Here is a 19,189-nt window from a genome sequence, read left to right on the forward strand (position 1 = left end):
ACAACAAGAACAGGCTTTTTTTAACTAAGAGACTTGCAGTTTCCGCATGTCTCTATTTAGGAATGGTATTACTTAAGAGAATGAGAGGAAGGAGGAACAGCAGGTACAAAGGAATATTAAATATGCATCTTGCTAGGAAAATTTGAAACTGTGTTCTCTTGAAAGGCTTACTGGTAATAAAAGCAATGTTTGAGAACTGGACATAAATACATTAGGGTAAAGAATAACTTGTTTACTTTGTGTACAGTTAGATCTACTTATTCATCATCTACACAATTAATCCATGATCTAGCAAAGGCTTTAAACATAGACTTAATTTTAAGCACAATCTAGCCTTCTATTTTACTAACTCTGAGCCTTAAAGGAAAAAAAGATGCTCTGTTGCCCCACTCGAGCCAATATTTTTCCCTCAATATAGAAAGAAATACATATAAAATAGATACTCTTAAGTTTCAAAATTTTATTTTAAAAATCTACAAAAACTAGTAAGGACCTCAGGGACAACCTGATACCTAAAATGATTTTTAACCAGGTTTCCACTGATAAGAAATTCTGTGTGTGTGCACACACACAGTGTAACAGCTTTCCATTGATAAGAATTTGTGTGTGTGCGTATGTGAGTACACATGCACACAATGTAACAAAAATGAGAACATGGTCAAGACTGTACTTCTTAGAGCTTTACTTTTACCATGTTTTCATTTTCAATAGCTATGTATATATTTAATTTGCATTTAAATAATTTTTCTATATCATATTTTTAAAATCAGTAAAATCAGAGTATATAAAATGCCTGGTTTCTACTTACAGAAAACTATTATGCTTTTCGGAAGCTGCAAGGTTTTTCAAGAGAGATAAGAGATTCATAATACAAACTTTATTGTTATCCATCAATGCTGACATCCTGAAATGCATAATTTGTTACTTGCTAGCATACTATGACAGATAATCAGTAGCAGCATATCTGGGAAACTGTAGTACTTTAATAAGTATTTCTTTGTATAAATTGCTTTTAATTAAGGTATTTTGCAACCATTTGAAAGATCTGAATGTGTGCATATCTATGAATGGTTGAAAATTTCAGGTAATGATTTGCTAATCCACTTCACAAAATACTGTGGATGTGGCAATATTCACATCTATTTTTAAGCACGCACTAACTTTATGTGTAGCTATTAATAAATCTATAAGTTGGAAGAATGTTTTCATGTCTTGATCAATCAAACATTAATCTTTCCCCAAAATCGAAAAAGTATATTTTTATTTCAAAATGTTACTGACACTTCACAGAAGTTGGTAAAGAACAACAACCTGAAGTAGCCTACTTAATTTTCAGTGAAATAATATACCAGTCACCTTTATAAATAAAATATCCTGAAATACTCAAATTAAGACCTGCAAGCTTGTTAGATTTAGATAGCCTAATATAGACTGAAAACACAACTTCTTCCCTCCAAGCTGCTGTATAGCTTTGGTAAGCCAGTTGTTTTTGCTATATTATTTGTACATTTCCCTTGCTACAGGCTGGTGAGATGTCACAATAAACTACATTTGTAAAAGCTACGCAACTAGCAAGAGCACTGCACAAGTGCTCTGTGAACTTGGACTTGTACATTCTTGTTAACGCAGCCTATCACTGCCCAATTTGGACACCCAAAATGACACCTGAAATAGCCTGTTACTATTTCCTCTTGTCCCCAGCAGAGGAAAGTAATGATTTGGGGTTTAATTCACTCTGAGCAGCTATAAGGCAAGAATTCAGTTCTGTCCCACTACCTACATTTTAAGCAAGGAGCTGAGTAGAAATAGGTGGGAATTTTGCAATTGAAATTTTCACAGAAAGTGCCATTTCAAAAAAACATACCCTATTTCTATGAAATTTGAATTGGGAAAAGTTTTTCAAGTTCTAGAAGAGATCTCAAACAGGAGCTAATTTTCTGGTGAAAACAAGATGAATAATTACCTTTAAGTGCCCAATTTTAAAAAAGTAAACTTTTTTCTTTGATTTTTCACTCCAGTTTATAGGGGAATTGCTCCCTGGCTCAGTGGCTTGGTTTGTGTGTCTTGTGTTGTGCTCAACATGGAAATAAGGTAACTGGGGCTCTCAGTTATCAGAAGCAGAATACTGGAAGTGATTACACATGAATGGGAAGGCTTCCCTTTTTTTTAAAACATCTCTAAAATTTTATTTGTCTCTCTTGTCTGCCAGAATCTGATCCGTTGAATGTTTGGCCCGACTTTTCACTAAAAATTGAATGAAGAATGTATTGTATTATTTTGTAAAGTAGAAAACTTGTAAAGTGATTTCCATAAATTTATCTGCTCTTTTAATGCTGACAGCACCGTAAAACAAAATGGTTATATTTATAGTCCCCCAAAATACATAAAGTTGGAAGAATCTTCCTGGGCCACTGAATCAACTTTACTGTTAGTGAAGCAGCTTCTTCTTATTAGTCCTTTTATATTTTTTTCTTTTGCTGCAGTAATTCTTCACTAGATGCTTTAATCGCATCTAGAAAAAAGTTGCTTTAGGATTTATGTTTAGAAACCTGCTACTTTTTGCTAAGATAAATTTACTTGTTGCCATAATTATTCTGTTGGGTCAACATTGTCCTTTAACTTGTCTAGCTCCCTCCTTCCTTAATGCTTATCTCCCACTGAATTTAGAGATAACAGTTCTATTCTTTCATCATTCATGCAAACCTTAAATCTTCTGCCTTGCATCGTAAGTTAGATCCTCTATTTCCTTATTCATTCCTAAAAACTCTTCTCTGTACTTGTGCCACTTGGAATACATCTTGCTTGAACACAAGTGACCTAAACTGTATACAGGATTCCAGATGGAATGTTCTTTTATCTGACAAGCTGTATTTTTGCTTAATAAAAGATTTTGGTAGATTTATTTAAAATATGTATTGTATAAATAATAGAAAATATATCTAATCAGATTAGGAAAGCATGACACAAAAACCTCAAATAAAACCAGAATCTTCATATACTGAATACAAAATGACTAGAAATTCCTGGCCTAATACTAAGTTAATAGCACTTGCAGTGAGTAATGGAGAGTATCTACTGTACACAAAGTAATACAGCTGTTTGTTAACTGTGTCTGGGTATGTGTCAGTTAATAAACACAACAGGACAAAATGGAAAAGGGCAAAGTAGCTCAGTCTCAAATGACTGCTACGTAAGTTGGCATCTCTGTAGATCTGATGCATTAAGAATTCACACTCACGCCCAGCCGCAGCAGCAGATGTGCTGGTAGGAGAGGAAAGAGCATTGGATAACGATACGTGACTAGGGCTAGAAATATTGGTTACATCCTGGGTCTGGCTTGTGACGGAGGACTGTCTCCTTAGAGCCCCCTGAAAGGAAGTGCCACTCTTGAAAGTATTGACTACTTCGATCTGTAATGGAGGAAAGAATGAGACAAGTTGCTTAAAGTATGGATACAGTTGCACACAACTGACAGGAATAATAATGAAAAACAGTAAATCAACCGTGCATACAGTTTTACTCAATTGAAAGAAATACTTTAAGTGTTCCTTTTAATATCTTAGATACAAAATGGTCCAAATGGAACAGCTCCATGGGAGGCAGTGAAGCTGCATCAGTTTAAATAACTATAGGTTTTAAAATAAAACCTTTAAAATTTAAAGCTTTTTATTTTTATAGCAATAAAATAAATATAACTGGAATATTTGACATAGCTAGTCTCCATTTTTATCCTACTGAGAGTAAAATTACTGTGCTATTACTCGTTAGGTTTTCTTCTGGAGGGAGGAAAATTCAGTTACTTAACTGGAATTAAAAAAACATCTTCAGAATATTCAAAACAAGATTCCTTTTTTGTTTACAAAAACAGTTACCAGTGTAGTATCTTGATAAAATAGAAAATGTTCCAATACTTTATCTGACTTCTTCTATAATGAAAGTTCATATAAATTAAACATAGTGATAATGAATACTTGCCTTTTAATATTACAGATTAGAAAAGAGTAACATTTTAATCTTTACACAAAGCACTTAAAAATTACACAGAAAACGATGACCTTGTTTGAATACTGCAGTAAATCACATTACCATTTTCTACTTGTTATTTTTCTATGCATATTTTATCTGCTGTTTGAGATATCTGTTTTGAATACCTTCATGAGTACTTTAATCATGACCTCAGAAGAGGAGCTAAAGAAAGAGCTGAATATTTCAAGACCACCTTTGCCACCAGTATAACCCAAAGCAATTCAGGCTGTACGTATAAAAGTTAAACCCAGAGAACAGCAGTAAGTGATAGCAAAGAATGAATATAAATATAAACCCTACACCCCCAAATGTCCTCTTTGTTACATAAGAACAACAACAACATGACAAAGCAGTGGCAGCATCCATTAGAAGAATACACCCAGGCACTTATTTGAAGCCCACTGTTCCCATATTTGTATTCTTGCAACCCAGGTTTCTGCAGAGTGTACAGACTAGAAGGTGGTTGGGAGAAGGTGAACTGGTGTCTTTACCAAAACAGCGCAAGCCTTGGTGCAAGTGCTCCTAAATTTTCCAAGTTGAAAGTATTATAATAACTAGCTAACATTTTCTACTGTGCAAAGAAAACTAGAGTTTTCTTAGCAATAAATGAATTCATATGGCTTCACCTTTAATAAAAAAGACTCATCCCCTTCCATTATCTTAGTCTTTAGAGATCATTGTTTATTATCTGCATGCCTCTATGGAAATAGTCCTATCAGAGAGCTGTAAAAGGGAATAAAGGTGTAAGGTTATCATGCTATGCACTGAACTTCTACTGTATAAACATGGGAGAGTTGATTTGTTCACTGACTCACTGTTTTCCGATATGAATCGTGGATATAATGTGTATTAAATGGGCACACTAACAGATGTGCAATATTAAGCAGTCATCACACCATTYTGCAACTTTGCTCTCAGTGTTCTCTCCAGGAGACTTATTTTGGATTTCATCTCCAATGTCACAGTTAAAAAAAACACAGTATCAGGTGACTCTGTATGTGGAATAGGGGTACAAGTGCATCATYAGCTAAGGTGTACACTGGCATCTAGAGAAGAAAATACAGCTGAAATGGTTGCCTACATATGAAGTCATGTTAAATACTCACCTGAAATATTCACTGTACAAAATTGAAATTAAATACAGATCCTGGTTTTCACGATCTGACACAGGTGATAGAGCACTCTTCAAAAGAGAACATTCCAAAAACATTTTAAAGACTCTTACCGAGAGCATAAAGTGCACATCACTGTGGAAGACACAGATGATAAATCCTAAGCCAAAGGATATTTTTTAGATGTACAAATGCCTTTCAAATAAACTGGAAGGAAAAATCCCTAATATAAGTAATCGGAGAAAGATAGGGGAAGATCTGTATTTCATAATATCTCCAGAGAACAAGACTTAAAGTTGTGTATTTTACTCTTTCTCTTGAGGAAAGTAACTACAACGTTTCATTGGCAGAATCTATAGTTCCTCAGAATAGTTCCTCAAAATCTAAAAGGGTGAACATGCATGGTTGTGTTCAGCCTGAAGTCAAGAAATATTGAGAAAAAATCTGTCCAGCAGTTTATCTTCAAAACCAGAAAACAACAAAGAAGAGAGTTGCTCGAAATAAATAAATAAATAATGCATTTTAAATTAAGATACTTTTGTAAATACAAAATAATACATTTTGCTAGAACAATTCAGGTTGTTAAAAAAAAGGTTTTTTATTAGAGAAAAAATAATATTCTAGATTTGCCGTTCATTTGTATAGTTGGAATTCTTCACTCTCATCTTTTTGTATATTTTGTATTTTCTATACTGTAGAAGATCTATATTTTTAGGTGTGCTCAATTAAAAATATTAGTGATTAGCAGTTTAAAAAACTGATCTTAACCCTGCAAAATAGCCCTGACAGGACAGATATGTCAAAACTCTTCTTCTTTTGCTTAGCAAGGAACAGATTTTCAGCAAGCATTTAAGTTGCCATTCATGTTAACAGGTCTCAGGTGTCATTCAGCTAACCTGCATCACTTTCTTTTTTTCTCTGTAGAACAAGAATAGTTTGGCTTTGTTCGGTCACTGAATAATAGTCTGGTTTACTTTATTTTACATGAAATGGAATAGTTTCCCCTCTACTTATGCWGGGCGACTGCAATGAAATACTATATGCAGTGCCATAAAAGGAGGTGCTCCCTTCTTACCTAGTTTCAAAAGTGACTTAACATTACTGTGAGGTTTGCCTTGGTTCAAGGAGAAAATTTATAATGCATAAAGAAGAAAGAAAATGAAGTACAGCACCTCTACTTTTATTTGAATATCTAAAGGGGAATCTGCTTTTTTCAGTAGCAGTTTCTAGAAACTAAAAATTTGAGACCTTTTTAAATACAAAGGTTTTTGTTTTTGTTTTGAAGATGAACTGGATTAACTTTTCAAAGACTATTAGGTCTGCCAAGATGGCATGATCAGTCCAGTCTCAACCCTTTCTTTCCTTAAGAATTCATGAGAATTGCAGCAGACGTGGAAAACAATGCTGATAAATATCAGAAGTGAAAAGGTCCTGGCTTCTGTGGAATTTGTGGTGATCACATATTTTGTGATACAAGTATAATAAAATACAGCTAAGATGAGAGACATTTGTGAAACTTCACATACTACAAGTCTTCTGAGAAGTGTGCAGTAAGAAAACTGCATCCATTCAGAAAAGGGTTAAAATATATTTATAAGACAAGAAAACAGCTAAATGAACATAAGCAAAACAAAAAAAAAAAAAAAAAAAAAAAAAAAAAAAAAAAAAAAAAAAAAGAAAAAAAAAAGAAAGAGAAAGTAAATCAGAATCAGAATTACATAGCTGGTCTCCTTGAGTTAGTTATATGAGTTTTTCATGCACCTTTCTTTTAAAGTAAATACATGCAAGTACAGCATGAAATAGAGGTGTTTCTAAGACTTCAGTATGAAGAATCGGTGGTGGAAATCCTTTTCCTGGGGTGCCAAATGTGAATGCTCTCTTTTGAGAGAGAGAGAGTGCAAGAGAGAAAGAAGTATCTGCAAAGAAATGCACTGCAGAAAGAAATATACTGCAAAGTTTCTGTCCGTTTGGATGATTTTTTTTTTAATTGGAGTGACACAAGTGACATCTGTCAGTTACCTGAAAAAAACTATTGTAGATTCTTTAGAGCTGAAAGCTGTTTTTGGGTACTGTGGCTATCTGTCCAGTATTGATCAAACAGAAAAAAAAAATATATGTATTATCTGAAATACAGCCCAAGTGTATGGTGGTAGAAACTGGTCTTGTCCAGACTTGAATGATCAATCTAGTTGTGAGAGAGTGTATAGTTTATTCCTAATCTTACTGTCATCCTCTTATATATATAAAGCGAGGGGATGCTCTACCTTCTTCTTCTGCATCTCCAGAAGTGCATTAGACATCAGAGGATTCTTGCAAATCCTCCAGCTCCCCAAGGATGCTACAGACATCCTCATCTTCTTCCATCAACTCTTCTTTAGATGGCTTCCTGAGAAATGTAGTACAAGTGTATGAATTCATTTGGATGTGCTATAACACATAGCGCATCAAAATGCACTCAACTCAAGGTCCATCCAAGAATGGATCTAATTTGACCTGCGTATAGGCTCATCACTCTCCAGTGGACATCTTGTAATTGCATTTTGAACTCTTTATGAATCTCTTGGCTCACTTCCTTTTTCCATTGTCATTCCACAGATGTGAAATGGATGTAAAAATCAAGGTCACTGAATAAATAAAACGAAGGGGAAAAAAAATCACAGAGGCCTCTTGGCAAGAAAGGAAACAATATATCCTACTAGAGCTATTTCTACAACTAAGAGTAGAAAGGAAACTAAGAGGATGAGTGTTAGCAAAGAAACATAATTAATGTTTATTTTGTTTTAAATAGTATAAAAGAATAATAATTTATCTGTGAATTATGTGGACAAAGATACATAGAAGAACTAAAAGCTACCTCTGAGACTAGAAAAAGAACTGAAAGGCTCTAATTTGCTTTTTTGTTCTTGTTTACACTCACCACAACCAGAAAGACATCCTGACAGAAATGCCAACAGACAACACTGCTCCTACAGCCACGAGGAAGAAAAGAATGCACGTTTAGGCATGGTCTCTCCACAATGATAACCATTACCTGGGCACCTGCTTGACGTCTTTATGGTGAGAGGAACTGTGGCGTTTTGAATTATCTCTACTGACGAGTGCTCCTGACTCAATAGATTCAAGACACAAAACCCCAAAGCTGAAAATCCATATTTAATTACTTACCTCAGAACCCTGGGAATATACCCAAAGCCTTAGTATCTCTAACAGCAGTTTCTACCTTTTTATTTCCTTTGTTCTCTGCTGTGGTGCACTAAAGAGAGCTAACTGTCCTAGTTACTGCTGCTTTCGCCCCTTTTTTTTTCTAAAATAAATGTCTGTATCTCTTTCTCCAAAAAAAAAAAAAAAAAAAGAAAAAATAGAAAAACATTAATTTGTGATGGAAAAGGGGAGAAAATACTGTTTATCTCAACTTAAGTCAAAAATCTCAAACACAAAACCTTCTGAGATAAAAAATGTTTTTAAAGGCTTCATAGAAGGGGAGAGTTTTCTAATTATTCACTTTTTCTTGTAAGCAGCAAGTAAAACATTTGCAGAACCATCTGATAATGGAGGAGTACATATCTGTCTTTTAAAGCTGCTGTCTGCTGCAAGCTGGCACAAATACTTGACATTATAAAGACTAATGTGCTATTAAAATGTGCTACTTCACTGCAACTGAAAAGGGCAAAATAGTTCAAAGTAGTCCATTTTTAACACTACAAGACAAGTTTTACTGCATAGCCTGAACTCAAATAGCCTCAAATGTACTATAATGATTCTCTTCACAAATATCATTCATCTGAATCGTTCCATTTTCCTTCAAATATGCAAGGGATTTTTGTATTTAGAAGAAGTTACAGAGAAAAGGCATTTGTAACAAATCATCTGTAGCAGCCAATAAATACATTTCAATATTTAATGGATGCTTAGGCCCTTACTACTAAAAAGAGATCCAGAATCACATTTTTCATAACTTTTTAGGAAAGACAATAAATTACTTCCAGTCATGATATATGTATGATGGAGATAGAACAGAAAAGATTTTTTTTTTTWAATCAAATGGTACTTTACACTTAAGGTAGGGCCTAGTACTTTAAGCTGTTCTGTTATTGCAGAAGTGGAAGCCACTATGTATTTTTGACAAAATAAAATGATATGTTTTAAAAAAATTCGTAACATTTTGCTAGTCATCAGGACAGCTAACATTTTTAAAGTGGCACCCTTTTATCAGCTGTCATCCCAGAAGTAGAAAAATGGATGTCTGTTCACAATGGTGTGCAAAACAAAGTATTCCCATTTGGGGCATATTTTCATTTTGTAACATTTGCACTTTCTCTCTYATGCCATACATGCATACTTTCTAAAGCTCACCTATTTTATTATGTCATAGGTTCCTGCTGTGAAAAGAGTAAAGCAATTAGCAAGTACCATATTTCCCACGCACAGACCTTCTCTGTGGCTCTCCTTGTGACATTATCTCRCCTTGATCAAAGATTAAGTATATATTTTTTTCTAGACCTTGCAGGTCTTYACTTTTAGCATACCTGGGTTTGGATTCTGTTGAGCCCTCTGAACCAGAGAATTTGTCCACGTCGAAGCTCTCTCTCCGCATGATCAATTTCTTCAACATCTTCATTGAGCTCTTCTTCTGGGACTTCCTCTTTTTCAGTCAGCCGCCCTGCCTCCTTTAAAAACTTTAGCCTACTTGTTGGGATGGTTGCAATGACCTGAAAATTATATTATAAAAAATGCTGAAAACATAAGCCTCATTCAATAACAATAGTGTAACAATCTGCTAATTGCAAAAAAKCCCTGATATTTTAGTGAGACTTGTAATCTTTCTCGAAAACTAAGATAAGCGTATTCATAACAGTGCTTTATATTTATCCAACTCTATTTTAGCCCTAGGCACTTTACAGAGTTCTTACTATGTAAATAGTCAGCATTACTCGCACTATTAAACCACTTTGGTAAGACACAGCTGTGGAGCTAGTTTCAGTCTGGAAAGAAATGTCATTTTCCTCAAAAACTAAAGGGGGAATGTAGGCTTGTGAGTGTAATTATTTAAAGGAAACTTAAACTAAACTAAAACTAAATTAAATTAAAAAYTAAACTAATGCAAGATTGATACGCCTGCATCTAGGGTTTCAGGATTCCTAATTATTGTTAACAGKCAAGTATTTGTTTATGTTGTTATGTTAGTATTTGTTATGTTAGTTGCCTCTCATCCTTATAGATCTTCTAACACTCTATTGGTTTGTATATTTAGCCAGCAAATCACAGAATCATAGAATCAGTAAGGTTGGCAGGGACCTCTGGAGATCATCTAGTCCAACYTCCCTGCTCAGCAGGGTCACCTAGAGCACATTAGACAGGGTTGCRTCCAGGCGGGCCTTGAAGATCTCCAGAGATTCCACAACCTCTCTGGGCAACCTGTTCCATGCAGCACTTAATATAAATTAGGCTTCTAGGGCTGGGGGTTTGAACATCACTCCACTGGGTTTTTTGTAGGTCTACACTCTATGCCCTTGCTATTGATATATTCTGGGTAACTCGGTCCTTTCCGCTATTCTTTTTGGCTGCCAAAATTAATTGCTTGGAAGTAATTAGTACAGAAGATGACTAATAATCTTTAAAAATTGCAAGTGTTGTAATTAGACTGTGTCATAACACAATTATATATATTTAAATACATCTCAGTAAGTGTTGYCCTCTTGGGCAGTCATTTTCTCTTTGTTCTGATTTCGTCAGCTTGAATAAAAATACGAGCACTTGGCTATTTAAATAAGACATCTTACCTGGAAAGCTAAACATTTTGAATGCTTAAAAAAAAATCTCCTACAGAGCTAACTACTAGACCCATTTAGCATTAAAGTGCTGTAATTTTCTTTCTTCTGGTTTCAGCAGTTAAGTCATCACATCTCAGAAGCCCAAGTGCATGAAAAATGGAGCCAGCTGAAACAGGAAGGCATTTGTGCAGATACAAAATTACTACTATGGGTCACTTGAAACTGAGGAAGGGTTACTATGTGCTGAATGAAGTTATTGTCAAGTTTGTGATAATGATTTCTTTGAGATCCAGCTTCTGGGTCCATCTTCTTTCCTCTGAAACCCTAAGTTTTGCTGTTCATTTTTTGCAGCCCTCTGGCACTGTCCAGCCCACACATCTGCAAAGGCTAAGCTAAGTAACCTGAAAATCAGAGTATCAAAGCCACTCCAGGAGCCAGCCAGATTGAAAAAAAAAAAATGAAGAATTTTTCCACTTTCTACACCGAGAAATATTTTTAAAGTTCACTTTTGTGTTTTAAAACACARTGCGATGTCAGCAAAGACAGAACAGGAAAAAAAAAGAAAAGGTAAGTGCTAGTCTTTGAAACAYCTGCTGGGACTGTTTCAGCTTTCCAGCTTTCAAAAAATTAAAATATCAACTTTTTACAGAAAGAGTACTTAAAATTGTTTGCATTGTATCTTATGAAACTGATCTGGATGATGTGCTTGCAAGACAGTACGTACAGAAACATGCAATACCACATTTGATAGTGATTCTGCATGATGGCACATACCTCTTATTCAGGATCTCTCTCAGGCTGACAGATTCCGCCCTAATTCTTTTCTTAGGATGTTTAGGTGTTGGGGTTTTTTTGTTTCAGTTTGTTTTGCTTTTTTCCATATCTGCAGTCACCTACCCATTTCAGGTAATGGCAGACTCCATAAACCAGATGTAGATTAAAAAGCTAAATGTTATTCTCAAGAAAACTACCAAATTAAGACCATGGTTTTCAAAAGTGATGAATAATTTAGTGAATGTAACGTAAARTAGTTTGGAAAGACAGCTGAATTTAGAATTCAGCTATCAAACTTACTTTAGATTTTCCCCAGCAAATTATATAACTCAAATCCTGGCTTGCAGTAGTAACTACATTAACATCATTTACTAGTGGTGGTTTTCAGCAGCATGTACATAAAAGTTGTCATCACACAGAGCTTATTCTTGAAATAAAATCTGTAGCCTAACTGTCCAAAAGGGTTTCCCAGTTAATTTTTTTTWATAAAAGAACAAATTTGAAGGCTAGCATCTGTTCATTATAATTCTTTTGGAATCATTTCTGTATTCCAATTGCAATTGAAAATTTTGTGCCTATCTCTTCATAGTGGCAAACYAATTGGTCTATACGTTTGCCTCTGAAAAGCAAAATATTACTTCAGATATGTCTTAGTGTGATAGGTCATCAAATTAAAATGATTAAAATGCATTTACAGATGAAGAATAAACATTATTATTACTTCCGTAATGTGTTTGGACATTTAAGGGTAATGTAGTGTTTTAAAGGAAGTTAAGTCCTATCTGTTCTATTACTTCCAGACAACTAATTACAGAACTTACTTTTCTTGTAAGTACGTACTTTATTTTTCATCTATATTTAATTTTGTATTAGCTAACGGTGGCAAAGGTTTTAGCAGAATTTACAAATGACACCTGGATTAAACTGCACCTTTCTATATCTCTTCTAGGAAAAAAGTATTTTTCTTTCAACCTCCCATCCATCCTTAGCACACAGAAATAGATGGATGGGAGATCAGAATCTAGATTTAATATACACTCAGGTGTATATTAAGTGCAYAAGAGATCACAATATTTCTTAGTTAGTCCTGTGTCAGCAACAAGGCTATCGTGAATTGAGAAAGGGGCAGATTCAGTAAGGAAATGACTGGGTGAACTTAGAAATGGAACTTGACATTCCATGACAATTAGTTGTAAAAATGTGATAAGTAACTTAGAAATGGAACTTTTCACTTTAAAAAATTCACTGTGGCAGAACACACACATACTACATTGGGTTCTCTGTTGCAGGAAAGATTGTAGTGCATTTGCCCTTATGATTTTTCCATATTATGCCCTTACATGTTTTTTCCGTGAGAGAGTACTAGGCTACTGTCTTTCACACATAAGCCTAACTCAAGACGACCTTGGTGATAGCATGGCCTGCTTAGAAAAAGAAAAGATATGAACATTAACAAAAATTAAAAGGAACAACAGGACAGATTATTTTTACTGCTATCTGTTGTTGAAGTACTTAGACAACTACCTCTGTTTCAATGTGTGCCCAATATGACRTTTTGAGAGATCAAGAAAACAACAGTGTAGTAGGATTACAAACATCATTTGTGTGTGTGACTGTTTGCAAAATCACATCTTAGATCATTTTGTAAAAATAGAAGAAATCTTCACATTCCAGAAAGATGCTTACCTGACCCCATACAAGTTCTCCTAATCCAATAAATACACACCACATCCATTGGTCAAGCTGCAGAGGAGAACAGCTAAATGGTTTTCCTCCAAACTGGACAATTACTATCTGCAAAGAAAACGAGAGAAACCAGAGATGAAGGGGGTAAATATGTGGCAGAGGGGAAGAGGGTGAGAGAAGGAACTTACAGTGATGTTTTACCCGAGATTTATTTTCTACACATTACAGCTCTGCCTGTTTGATTCTAACACACTTTACCAGCAGAACAGTCTTTGCAGAAAGGATAACCAATACATACAGACAATTTTTTAAGCCTCATTTGATTGAACTGGTTTTGCTAACTGAACATCAGATTTTATTGATATTTTTTATTAGTAGAGCTGCTGCAGAACTAGCAACCTGAAATCACAGACCAGAGATTTACATAGGTAAAGGCTGCAAAATGAAAGTTAAAAATGATTGTCCAGACTAAAACATGAAATGACACTAATACATAAAATGGTTGCTTTCCTCTGTGAGTAAATAAACACAAGCTATAAACATAGACTTACTTTGTGTGAAGTGCAAGTGTGAGAAGAGAGGTGACAGAGGATGGAGACTATGAATAGGAAATGGAAAAATGACTGGAGACAGTAAGGAAAAGGAGGCCAAACAAAAATTTGTGAATACGATGTTAAGAAAGATCAAAAGAAAGATACTACAGCTACACACTGGGAGATTTACAAATGCTAGATAAGACACATTTTAATACATCTTCTTCCACCGTAAAGATCTTTCTCACTCTGAAAATAGGGGTTGAAAAATAAGAGAAAGATACTGTTTGTCTGAGGAGAGGAGTATTAACTGTCCTTCTATTTACAAAGCTGCTGAAGCTCTCGCAGAAGCATTTTCTGATCCTTACCAAGCATGTGTGGTAATAGGCTCCTTCATTTTACTTTTAAAAYCTTGAAAATTTGCTGCTAGCTTTTACTTTTTGGGGGGTGAAGGAGGGAGTTGGGGGAGGATGGTTAATTGGAGCTACTGCACTCAAGAGGTGAAATACCAAAGCCAGTTAAGTCTGTACTTCACAGAAAGTGTAGTAAAAAGACAGAGATCTAAACAAGTTTTAAACATGAAATAAAAATAAGACTATACTCGCCTCTGACACTTCCACAAACTCACACATCCATCTAAATATGCCAAACTCCCATAGATAATCACTTTTCTTTGGAATAAAATACTTGGCTTACACAACCAGCTACCATAATACGTAGCCAAAATAGCAAATACCATTCTGAGATACTTCAGAAAGCAACATTAYGCAAAGTTGTATTTCCACAATGTAATAAAGTGGAAAAATTAACAGAATAACCTTTTATTCTCCCAAGAAAAACGACCTGGCTTTAAAAAAAGACACTGAAAAACAAATAGTAGTCATAGACTAAGTACTCTTATCCTACAGTTTCCTTCTTGATTCACTGGTAGGCTGCAAGCCTAGTCATTTGGACTATGAACTGAAATGAATACTTCAGCTCCTAGGAAAGCAGGGGTAGGAGTTGTGGGTAAAATCAGCAGCTGATTCAGAATTATGACTAGCAGCTGGATGGCACTTTTCCTTCAGTCATCCAGCTGAATACTGTCATGCCTAGAACTGGAAAAAAATCCTCAAACGTGATCCTTCCCGTGATTTAAAAAAAAAAAAAAAAGAAAGATCTGCTAGAAGTATTCTCCTTCCCATTATAATCTCATCTGTTCTTGAACTAGCTGTTACAGACATCACCACTATCACGTCCTACTGAAGGGCATCACTGGTAACCTTTCTCCCACACTTAGTTTATTAAACCCTTCTCAGGTTTTGAACCACTGTGATCAGATTCAGATAGCTCTATCCTTCTCCTTACTCCTCCCCCATGTGAGGGGTCCCATTCCAGAACTGATCAATAATAGACATAGTTCAGCTCTCAGCAATTGTGAGGGCTGCAGTAGACTTCTGAAAGGTATTGCTAAGTGGTGCTAAATACAGGGTAGACTAAGGCAAACAAATGCATACTAAAAGGATTAGGGTTTTTATAGAAAAAAATAGCGTTATTTGGTAAAATATGCATTTCTGTATTTTCACAAATCATTGGACCAACAAATCTGTGAGATCTATGTGAAGAATTACCAAGAAGTAGTACTGTGAAGAACATGAAGTAACCTTTAGTGATGGCCTTTAATCTCAGAAGAATGGATTAGGATTAGCATTAGCTATTTACAGACTATTCATATAGTAGTAAAGAATTGCCAACTGCTTTGCTGCTATTGGTTGATATATTAATAATGTCTTCTAAAGAGATGGTTGCAGTATCAACATCATGACTACTGTTCTTCTGATGCATCTTCAGATCAATATTTTACCTGGTGGTAAAGGTCAAAATTTATGCTATGTTAGTATGCTTACATAAGATTTTCCATTATTGAACAATGCATTGATTGAAAAGAGATGTGAAATGAGATGTTTTGCTAGTAGTTGTGTCTCCTACAGCATTTAGATTGCCAAAAAGCAACAGAAAAAAAAATCTGAAGGTGAGTTTCTGTTGAATAGTTACTAATTTCTGCACACACGATTACCTGAATAGCAAATGTGCCCAGTACAATAGTGCAAAAAATMGGATTTCTGAAGATGCCATCAAAGACATTTCTCTCGCCATGGATTTTGCGTGCGTTGATTTCATTGAAAAGCTGCATCATGACGAAGGTGTTGAAGATAATGGTGTAGTGCTCTGAAGGAGGAGAGTGAAGCGGTGCATTCCTCCCACTGTCAATCTTAAACATTTTCTCACCTAGATATAAGACAAAAATAAAGGTTTCCACTACAATGTATTAACAAACTTAATTTTATATTACCCTTGTTTGCCTCAGCTAGTTGCCTCCCCTGTGCTCTGCTTTACCAGCTTGCTTTCTGCCCTTACTTTAATACAGGCTAAATTCTAAACTGTAGCGAGCAAAAGACATCTCAGCTTCCTGAGTGAGAAGCTTCTCAAAGAATGACTTGTATCTAGTAACTCAGTATACTTGCTGAAATGGTTTTCAGTGGAACTTTTCCTCTGAGTGGTAAATATACTGAGGAGTCAATTCTTTCTGACRTACCAAGAGTCAGAGACCTCTTGACAATATGTTTGTGATTTTCTACAATAGTTAGAAGCAATCATTCTCAATAGCTTTTTTACCCATTAAGTAGTCTAGTATATTAGAACTCTTGACAAGCGTTCAAGTAACAATAAAAACATAAGACATTCCAGGTTTTAAGATTTGTTTTTGATCATCCTATTAGCCTGCTTTGAAAGCTCACCGTCATGAACGACTATTTTGATACATTGACTAGACTATCACTTTTAGAGCTAACCAATAAAAAAGTATAAATTCCATGACAACTAGTTGTAAAAATGTGGTAAGATTTGGAAAGATACTTGCAGCAGATGGACYTCTTTTCTTATTCAAAGAGTTTACAGATAACATACAATTATCAAAGAAGGCATCATCTTAAAATAAGGCTGGGGCATTCACGTGGAAGTATGTAAGAAAGTAAGTAACAAACAAAAGTAAAGGTGGCTGTGGAAGTACCGCTCATTTACATGAGCAGTGTGTTTTTAATTTTTTAAAAAAGTCAAAAACTGAACATTTTTTGCTATCCCACTAGTATTATAATCCGAATTTCTGAAAAAAGAAAGTTTTCCTTAGGTTTTCTCTTGAACCTTGTAAGGTCATAATTCCATCAGCTAGGTTATCATTCAGTGGTTTATAGTCTTTYGATAGAAGATTATAATATCACGAATATATTATTAACACAATGTGAAGCCACCAAAGTTGCACTGTTAGAGAGCAGAGATTTTTAAGCAGATTATACATCTAGAAGCTATTATACATTATACAGAYTATACATAGTAACATACTATTGGAAAAGACTCCCTTTCCTGCCTACAAACAATAAAGGAAAAATTGAAAGCAAATAGATGTAACAATTTTATATATATCTATATATACACGCACGCAAAATTGTTACGTTTGTTTTCAGTTTGCATTCAGCACGCGTGCRCGCATGCGCGCACACAACACGCAGACGATACTTTCTTCACTGAGAATACCTCACCTCATGTCTCTCACCATTGCACTGCACCACTTCATTGGAAAAGCAGAACATGCTGCTATCGCGCAACAGCAGTGGTTCAGGCCAYGTCTAGTTTTTATTTCTGAACGTATTCCAAAAGTCATTACAGAAATAATCAGCTTTAAGTTTGTTAGGCCCAGATCTGGAGCTGAGGTTGGGTTTCCTACTCTATAGGTCGACAGAAGCAGACAATGACTTCTCAGTTGCTGATGCCCCTCATGTCCCAAAAGTATCAAAGGTCAGTATGTTCAAAAATGTAGGTAAAATATTTATTGCCACCTCATAGAAGAAATAGGGAAGAAAGGAAACATGAACTTGATGCACTAGTCTCTATAGAAACCTATGACAAAAGGTGAAGCATTAGATGATCAAAATAATAACAGTTCTTGGGTTTTAGTTACTGAAAAACTGAGTTTAGAGTATCACCTAACTACTTAGAGGTCACTGGGACAAAGAAAAAGGACYTGTCTTCTTTCGCCCAAGAATTTACTTAAGTCACATAACTGATAATGAGGAAAAGCATCTTACTTTATTCCAAGAGATGAAACCGAGYGCTTTAAAGTTTAGAAAGGAAAAGACTGTATCTCCTGTGCTGCTCAGGAAATTGGGTGGGCTGTAACCWTCAAAGCACTGCACAGGCTTTCCAGAGACGCACACAACTGATTAGAATGAGGAAAAAGGCCTGGGTTTCTTTTTACTGGGGCTCAGCATAAAGTATTTTAAACCTTAGTACTCATCAGAAGCCATTTGAACTACCCATAAAGTTCACAGAACTTTCTGCTCCAAGACTCATAAATCATGAATTATCCAGAGCTTCCGTGCTTGTTTTACAGGATCTGAAAATGACAATTTTATTAAGCTCACAAGAAGGTCTCAAAATACACTGTAAGCCTAACATGATATTAGAGATCATCTCTCCAAAACTTGGCAAGTCTCTTGCTTTAAATATCTCCAGGATAAACAGGCCATCACTTCCTTTGCACATCCTAAACTCCTACTTGTTAGTAAGGCAAAGCAAGACTTTCACAAATAAGATCAAAAACCTCCCAAGATTTTTACAACCACAAATTTACGTTTACAGCTTATATGGAATGCTGTATATAACTAAGAAAAAGAAATCTTAAAGAAAACACATGCAGTTTAACAGCAATGGCACTGTCAGGAGAACAATACACAGTTGATAAAATTATCAGCTGTTTAAGTGCATTTCCTCATTATCATGGAACAACAGCAATCTATTTTTATCATCTACTCTTCCCTGCAATAAGAAACATTCCTCCTCCTTCCCTCCCCTCTCCCGGGTACAACCTATAAAAAGCATCTGTTGCTAGCAAGATCTCAGTAAGTAGTCCAGAAGTAATAGGATGAAAATAATTAGTTACTTGTTTTCATTTAATACCCATTTAAGTATTAAATCTCAAAAAAGAGAGTCTTACTTGTACCACATATTACTGATTATTTGCTTATCTATATTTCCATATTATTTCTTGAGAGCAAACATTTTACTCCCTAATTTGAGCACCTCCAGGTAGTGGCAAAATTGATTTTGATTTTTGTTGGTTTTGTTTTATTTGTTGCTAAAGATGACAAGTCCCAAGATGAAATATCAGTACAGAAGGATCAGGRCAGATACTCTGATTAAAATACAACCTTTTATGTTGTCTTTAGAAATACTTCCAAAGCCCAAACCTAGG

At 35.1% G+C, this 19,189-nt stretch overlaps 1 protein-coding gene across 10 annotated transcripts in view; it reads right to left on the reverse strand.

Moving 5' to 3' along the window:
• The window catches only part of ATP2B2 (ATPase plasma membrane Ca2+ transporting 2), a 374,808-nt gene that overhangs the window by 10,251 nt on the left and 345,368 nt on the right, over nucleotides 1-19,189 (reverse strand). For 8 of the 10 annotated variants that reach the window (XR_014895541.1, XM_085302463.1, XM_085302462.1 and 5 more), the window contains 4 exons: nucleotides 15,959-16,170; nucleotides 13,370-13,477; nucleotides 9,665-9,847; nucleotides 3,239-3,410 (listed from right to left, as the gene is read on the reverse strand). Coding sequence is in view for 9 of the 10 variants with exons in the window: in XM_085302463.1 (XP_085158589.1) it covers nucleotides 3,239-3,410; nucleotides 9,665-9,847; nucleotides 13,370-13,477; nucleotides 15,959-16,170 (675 nt within the window). In the remaining variant the exon portion in view is untranslated. The remainder of the gene's footprint in view (nucleotides 1-3,238; nucleotides 3,411-9,664; nucleotides 9,848-13,369; nucleotides 13,478-15,958; nucleotides 16,171-19,189) is intronic. The other 2 variants (XM_085302465.1, XM_085302464.1) reach the window with 2 other exon arrangements.

Source organism: Rhea americana, unplaced genomic scaffold (genome assembly GCF_003343005.1).
Source record: "Rhea americana isolate MKP2758 unplaced genomic scaffold, rheAme1 scaffold_19, whole genome shotgun sequence".
Lineage (NCBI taxonomy): Eukaryota > Metazoa > Chordata > Aves > Rheiformes > Rheidae > Rhea > Rhea americana.